This window comes from Myotis brandtii, unplaced genomic scaffold (assembly GCF_000412655.1).
Source record: "Myotis brandtii unplaced genomic scaffold, ASM41265v1 scaffold650, whole genome shotgun sequence".
NCBI classification, from domain to species: Eukaryota; Metazoa; Chordata; class Mammalia; order Chiroptera; family Vespertilionidae; genus Myotis; species Myotis brandtii.
The window spans coordinates 437,718-445,605 of record NW_005370517.1 but is presented as its reverse complement, the minus strand read 5'-3'; the positions used below and the strand labels follow the sequence as shown (position 1 = coordinate 445,605).

The 7,888-nt window shown below is 40.2% G+C and overlaps 1 protein-coding gene across 7 annotated transcripts in view; it reads right to left on the bottom strand.

Annotated features, from left to right (window-relative positions):
• The window catches only part of LOC102239270 (zinc finger protein OZF-like), a 120,632-nt gene extending 113,639 nt beyond the window's left edge, over positions 1–6,993 (bottom strand). For 2 of the 7 annotated variants that reach the window (XM_014528760.1, XM_005880747.2), the window contains exons 1-3: positions 6,463–6,985; positions 3,693–3,819; positions 1,900–1,973 (exon numbers count right to left, since the gene is read on the bottom strand). In XM_014528760.1, coding sequence (XP_014384246.1) covers positions 1,900–1,973; positions 3,693–3,819; positions 6,463–6,477 — 216 coding nt within the window. In that variant the 5' untranslated portion in view covers positions 6,478–6,985. Of the gene's footprint in view, positions 1–1,899; positions 1,974–3,692; positions 3,820–6,462 lie in introns of all 7 variants that reach the window. The other 5 variants (XM_014528757.1, XM_014528758.1, XM_014528761.1 and 2 more) reach the window with 5 other exon arrangements.
• Between the last annotated feature and the right edge of the window lie 895 nt (positions 6,994–7,888).

The window sequence follows — 7,888 nt, the reverse complement described above, 5'->3', positions numbered from 1 at the left end:
ATCAGCTGCCTCCTGCACACCCCCTACTGGGGATGTGCCCGCAACCAAGGTACATGCCCTTGACTTGAATCGAACCCAGGACCCTTCAGTCCGTAGGCTAATGCTCTATCCACTGAGTCAAAGCGGTCAAGGTGCTTTACCACATTCTTTATATGTATAATGCTTTTCTCCAGCAGGGATTTTCTTAAATTTATTTAGACTGAATATTTGACTGAAAACTCTCTCATATGGATTAAATTTGTAACCTTTCCCTATGGTATGAATATTATCTTGTTCAGTATGATTTGAAGATTGCTTAAATGATTTGTCAAATTTAATTTGTTTCTTTGTCTTCCCTACAGGATGAATAAACTGATGTATATTTAGATTTGACATTGGGTCAAAGCCTTTTGCACCTTTATAACAGTTTTCTGGAGGCTGAATTTTCTGATGTTTATTAGGATTTGACTCATGGTTAAAATTTTTCCAATATTCCTTGCACTGGTAACCTCTATCTTCAATACATGTATTCTGGTAATCATTGAAGGTGGAAAGGCATTTAGTGAAAGCTATTATTTCATTATACATGTATATTTTTTTCAAATAACTATTTTGTGGTAACTATTAAACCATGATGGTATAAAAACATACACACACATTCTAGCCCTAGCCTGTTTGGTTCAATGGATAGACCTGCAGATTAAAGGGTCCCGAGTTCAATTCTGATCAAGGGCACGTACCTCAGTTGCAAGCTCGTCCCAGGCCCGAGCCTTGTTTGGGGCACATGCAGAAGGCAACCAATTGATGCGTTTCTCTCAAATCGATATTTCTCTGTGTCTTTCTTTCCTGCTCTCTAAAAATCAAGGGAAAAATATCCTTGGGTAAGGATTCAAAACAAAACAGAAAAAAAATTTTAAAAAACAACCATCCTGCCAGGCCCATGTGGCTTGGTGATTAAGTGCTGACCTATAAACCAGGAAGTCATGGTGCGATTCTCAGTCCGGGCATATACCTGAGTCGGGGACTGATTCCCCAGTGGGGGGGCATCCAGCAAGCAGCTGATCATTGATTCTCTCACATCATTGATGCTTCTATGTCACTCTCTCTCCCTTCTTCTCTGAAATCAATTAAAATAAAATAAAATGAAATAAAAAATACACTGCTGCCTGGCTGGTGTGGCTCATTGAGTGAGTGTCAACCCATGAACCAGGAGGTCACAATTCAATTCCCCATCAGGGCACATGGCTGGGTTGGGAGCTCAATCCCCAATGGGGGGCAGGCAGCAGGCAGGCAATGAATGATTCTCTTATTGATGTTTCTATCTCTCTTTTCCTCTCTCTGAAATCAATAAAGACATTCTTTTTTTAATAAAACACTCCTAAGTTTCTGAAAATTATTGACATGTTTCAAAAACATTATTTATCAATGGAAGCATAATGATACATTTAATGAAGAAACCACCAAACTGATTGCATTTAAATATTATCTGTGCATTATAAATCACTAAATTCTATAAATGACTTATTGAAAGTTTAATCCAAGACTACATTGTAAACAATTTTTATAATTATTTACAGTATGGATTATGTGAGATTCTAGATTTTCCCTATTTATGTTCCAAGAATGTATAAGATAAAAAAAAAAATTATACTTGGTTTTCACATTTAGAAACATTTCACATTTAGAAAAATCTCACATTTATTTCACATTAATCTACAGCTATAACTAATGGAAATTAGGAGTATTATCAAATGTGTGATATCTCTGACTTCCTTAAATAAAAAGAATATTATTGTGAATAACTGTCCCAGGTTACTTCTGGCAATATTAACATACTTTCTTCTCATCTTACACTCTTCCTCTAATTCCAAGGCTTTCACTAAATGTACATTATCAAAGCCATACCTTCCATTATCTTACCAGTATTATTTTAGGGAATAAATCTTCCATTTCTGCCTTTTGTAGCATGGCCTGTTTGTCTTCAGATAAGGTAGCTGGAAGATATGATACAAAGTTTCACAGTTATGATATTAAACTTACTAGCAATTACTGACCAAATTACTTTTTAAAAAAATATACAACCCTAGCCGGCTTGGCTCAGTGGATAAAGCATCATTCTGCAGACTGAGGGGTCCGAAGTTTGACCCCGACCAAGGGCACATGCCTGGGTTGCGGGCTTGATCCCCAGGAGGGGGCATGCAGGAGGCAGCCGATCAATGATTCTCTCTCATCATTGATGTTTCTATCTCTCTATCTTTCTCCTTTCCTCTCTGAAATCAATAAAGAAATATAGTTTAAAAAAAAATACACACACACACACATATCCCAGCCAGCATATCTCAATGGTTGAGCATCGACCTATGAACCAGGAGGTCATTGTTGGATTCCCAGTCAGGGCATATGCCCAGGTTGTGGGCTTAATCCCCAGTGTGGGGTGTGCAGGAGGCACCGATCAATGATTCTCTCTCATCACTGATGTTTCAATGATGAGAGAGAATATATATTGCATATATTCTTTATATATGCAATAAAGAATATGCATATACTTTATTGCATATACATATGCAATAAAGTATATGCATATTCTTTATTGATTTCAGAGAGGAAGGGAGAAAGAGAGATAGAAGCATCAATGATGAGTATCATTGACCAGTAATCCAGATGTGTGCTTTTGACAAGGAAAGGAACCTTTGGGCCTTTGGTGGGCAGTCAGAAACTCTAGGCTGAAGTTCTAACCCGAAGCACACTGGCATCATTGGTTGCTTCTTGTATTCGTCCTAAAGGGGATCAAACCCACAACCTTGGTGGACAGGGATAACACTCTTAAGCAACAGAGAACCCCAGCCATGGACCAAAGTGCTCTTTCATTTGAACTGAAAAGATGACAAAGACTTGCTTAGAGACAGCAAGACCTATTTACTAGAAAATGGACCATGAGTTTTGATAGAGATTCTCGCATTTCCAATCCAGTTTGTCCTCTGGTCAGAAGACATGGTAGAATGTTAGAATATTCTAGAAAACTAGAGGCCCGGTGTACGAAATTTGTGCATGGGTAGGGTCCCTAGGCCTGGCCAGCAATCAGGGCCAATCTGTGGAGCAATCGGCAGGGTGATCGCCGCCCCCGCCCCGCTGGCACCCGCCTTAGCTGGCCTGGGGCCTGCTTGCTGGGGGCAGCTCCTGCATTGAGTGTCTGTCCCCTGGTGGTTACTGTGCATCATAGTGACTGGTCATTCCGCCATTTGGTCGATTTGCATGTTAGGATTTTATTTGCGGCTCGGCAAACCGCGGCTCACGAGCCACATGTGGTTCTTTGGCCCCTTCAGTGTGGCTCTTCCACAAAATACTGGCTCTTCCACGAAATAACGACTTCTACGCATGGGCCACGAAGTTTCAATCACACTGTACGTGCATGCCCGCATGTGGTACCTTGTGGAAGAGCCACACTCAAGGGGCCAAAGAGCTGCATGTGGCTCACGAGCCTCGGTTTGCTGACCACGGGTCTAGACAACATGTAAAAATTTCAAACACTGATTTCCTACTTCACATGCATCACAAATCTTTTCTTTTGTACCAGAAAACCCCCAATTTGTACCTTGAGAGCAAGAATCAGAAAATCTACTATAGAAAACAGAATTCCCCATAGATATTAAAATAATAAAGAAAACAAAAACTATGTGGGTGGAGTAGGGACTCAGAAAGGAAGTTATCCTCACCCAGGGAGACCAAGTTGCTGTAGTTCTCTAACATCACATCCATGTACAATTTCTGTTGAACTGGGTCCAGGCATTCCCACTCCTCCTGAGAGAAATCTATGGCCACATCTCTGAAGGACAACTGTCCCTGAAAGAAAAGACACATTTACCAAGAGGTCACCAGAAGAGTTCATAATGTCACCCAACACAAAAACAGTGTTAGGAGAAGTTGTTTTGACCTAGGAGAGTATCCTGATTTACCCAATAAGATCACTTTGACCCAGTAACATTCTCTGATTTGTTTTCTAACACTGACAAATGATGACACATGTCCACAAATTCAGTGAAGAGGTTTTATTTTTCAGGAAAATAAACTTTAAAATTAAGGCATTAACACAGGCATAGGGATTTCTGAGAGCTGTATTTGAATTGTTCAGGGTCAGTGGTGTATATTTCTCAGCTGGAGATGTCATGGTGAGATGAAAGTGTAAGCACTTCTTCAAGGGCAACAGAGATGACAACAAACTGCACTTTTCTAAAAACACAGGTTCTGATCTGGGTTCTCAGATGGGGCCTGTGTTTCTACATGTGTAACAAGCTCGCTTTTTACTTATGATGCCAATGTCTGTGGTCCATGTGCTATATTTCTGAATAGAACAGAACAGAAAAGAAAGGACAAAGTTCATACACAATTTTGAACTGAAAGAGTATTTTTATGGAATTTCAGTTCTCTTAAAATAGGAGACATTGGAACCATAATCCTATTTAGAATTTACTATGAGTAATTTTAGAACAAGATTATTCTGCCGTTGATATGAGAATATTCTGTGAAATATACAATAAAAAGTAAACCTTCAATTTTATCCCAAACTCAATCTACAATTAAAAAAACAAATAACCACAGATCAATGCCCATAAAGAAACCTCATAAATATTCACAGCAGTTTCTGCAACTGAGAACAATAAAAACAGCTTAAGCAAATAAGAAAAAATATCTCAAATAATGTTACCATTTTATATAGAGACAGACACACGTATGTGAACTATGTACAATATAAAAGTGATAGAAAACAGAATTGTCAGGTCAGTGAAATCAAGATCATTTTGTGATTCCATTCCATAAATTTCATGAATCTATTTGTTAATGATACCCCTCATCTACAAAAATAAAAGCGTAATATGCTAATTAGACAGGATGTCCTTCCGGACAACCTTCCAGATGAAGTTGGGGCTGTAAGGGAAGTCTGGGTTCCGGGTGCCAGTGGCCGGAGGGAAGCCCAGGTCCCAGGTGCCAGAGGGAAGCCTGGGTCCTGGAGGGAAGCCGGTGACAGCAGCTGGGGGAAGGATGGCCTACTCTTGAATGAATTTCATGAATCAGGCCTCTAGTGTAGTATAAATACAATAAGGAGAGAAACTCACATAACGATGGAAAACAAATTAGACCTATTATTTCTTAGATACTTCATTTATTTGAAAATTTTTGTGTATCTTTAGTTGACAACTATAATCATATAAATTTAACTGAATTGAAGATACATTAATATGATTTTTGTAAACTTTCCAAAAAATAAAAAAAAAGTGATAATGTAGAGTATGTCCATCACATGAGTGTAGGATATAATGAAAACTGCCCTAGCCGGTTTGGCTCGGTGGACAGAGCGTCAGCCTGCGGACTGAAGGGTCCCGGGTTTGATTCCGGTCAAGGGCACATGCCTGAGTTGTGGGCTGGATCCCCAGTGGGGGACGTGCAGGAGGCAGCTGAATGGTAATTCTCTCTCATCATTGATGTTTCTGTCTCTCCTTCTCCCTTCCTCACTGAAATCAATAAAAATATATTTGGGGGGGAAAAAAAGAATATAATGAAAATTTACAGGAACAAGTCCTGATTGGTTAAAGCTCCCATGTCAAAAGCCAATGATCTGTAGGAAATAGAAGTAGAGCCTTTATTTTTCAAAGCAAACAGAGGTAAAAAGAAGAGGTGAGTTTCCAGATGAAATGTGATGGTTTTTGCACATCTCTCAATAAGTCCCTACCAAGCCCTTGTTACTGACAAAGGGAGACTATTAACTCTACAGTGAGGGGAGCACCTCTGCCATGGTGGACTGGACAATGGGTATCAGGTGACTGAGGCACACGAAGGACAGGACATCATGGCTGTGACATCACTGGCAAAAATATATCAATAAAAAAATCATTATGCGAAAATGATCACAAACAACATTAATTTTTACAAGTGTCAATCCACGTGTATCTCTCATATTCTGTAAGCTATCAGCACATTTAAATAGCAAGACTTTTGTACTAATCTAGTGAGCAAGTCTCTTCTATTTACTCTTCTTTTCCGATTTTTCTGAGTGATTCTGAGCTGTAAAATGTGCATTTTCTTACCCCTGATCTACAGAGCTGATGCTGCAGCCATTTGAACCTAAAAACTTCATTTCCCTTCTTCACCGATATTAGAGCCCCTGGCCCCATCCCAGTAGGGATGTTAGACATGGCTGCCTCCCAAGATTAATCTGTCAGAGAGGGATGTTTTCAGTAGTTGAAAGTCATTAAAGGTGAGAAATCTTCTTGACCTGGTGGAGCCTGCATAACATGAATGCACAGAAGGCATTGGGATAAAGGACAAAACTATATAAACTGCTGACCTTGACTATCGAAAAACAGTAATTAAATAAGTACGTAAAGGAAAAGAGCATGAATAGCACCAGCATCGAAAGGGGCAGGTTCTAAATCCAGAGGTGTCAGAAGAAAAGCAAACATAGCCTGTGACCCAGGACACATCTTTTACCTGAGAAGCAGCCATTTGGTCCTGGTCCTGGTCCTGATCAGGGTCTGGGTTGTTGTCTCAGGCGAGGATATGTTGAGGAGTCACAGGCTGTGCCTTCAAAGACGTCAGCTCAGCGTCTTAATCAGCTCACACGACATTCACAGTCAGAAGGACCTGGAAATGCGGAAAAGGCCACCCCTCCTGTCTGTTCTCATAGGAGTGAGGAACAATGAGCTCCTACATGGAGACCACACTGTGAGTTTGTGTGTGTGTCTTCATGTGTCTCTCCTTCCAAAGACATCCACAAACTCCTACAGAAATGAGAACGTGAGCTGCTGTCCTGAACCCCCAAACTAAACAGAGCACCCCCTTACCTCCCCTGAACAAAGCCTGCTCCCCACTCTCACTAAGGCATCCTGCAACCCTCCTGCTAATCCTTGTCCTCACCTTCCAATCACCTGGAGGCACCTCAGTAACCAATGATGCCCCACTCAGAGCATCTGTCCAATTCCATGGGGGAAAGTGCACCTGCTGTCATTTCTTTTTTTTTTAAAATATATTTTTATTGATTTCAGACAGGAAAGAAGAGGGAGAGGAGACAGAAGCATCAATGAGAGAGTAGCATCGATCTAGAGGGGGATCAAGCCCGAAACCTGGGCATGTGCCCTGACCGGGAATCAAACCATGACCTCCTGGTTCCCAGGCCCATGCTCAATCACTGACCCTTCCCGCAAGGCCTGATGTCATTTCTTAAAACTCCTCAGGTGAGCTGAGAAAAAGCCAAAGAATTTATCTCAGCATGTTTTTAAAATATAAATTAAGTATCAGACATAGAAAAACTATATCCATGGAAGAGAAAAATAAAAAACAAAAAGGAAAAACCCAACAAGAAACCTAGGCTTCTAATAGTCCTTGAAAAAGCATCCTGTGGTGATAAACTCAAGTCACCCCCTTCTTGCCATCCCAGGAAATGACAAGCGACCCATGCCCTACAGACAAGTCTCTCCTCTCTGAATGAATAAGGGTTGCAACTGGAATCAAATAGTTATAAAATTCCCAAGCCTTATAAACTGGATTTATAATTCTCATTCAAATCTGTATGACTAAAACAATTCAGCTGTTAAATATATAAAGCCACAAGCCAGTATAGTTGGTCCTCGGGTTACGTTGGAGAGAAGAAACGCGATTTTCGCCATAAGTCGGAACCCACTTACATAAGCACCTCCGTCACTCACATGGAGCACATACACAGCAGTAATGAAGTGAAACAGTAAAAAAACTTTAAAAGAAAGATAACAATTCCAGACCTTTACTTGTGGTAAATAATAAAAAACATAAAGCACATATGTACATACATCAAAATGACGGAACTTTTTAAAAAATATATATATTTTATTGATTTTTTACAGAGAGGAAGGGAGAGGGATAGAGAGTTAGAAACATCGAT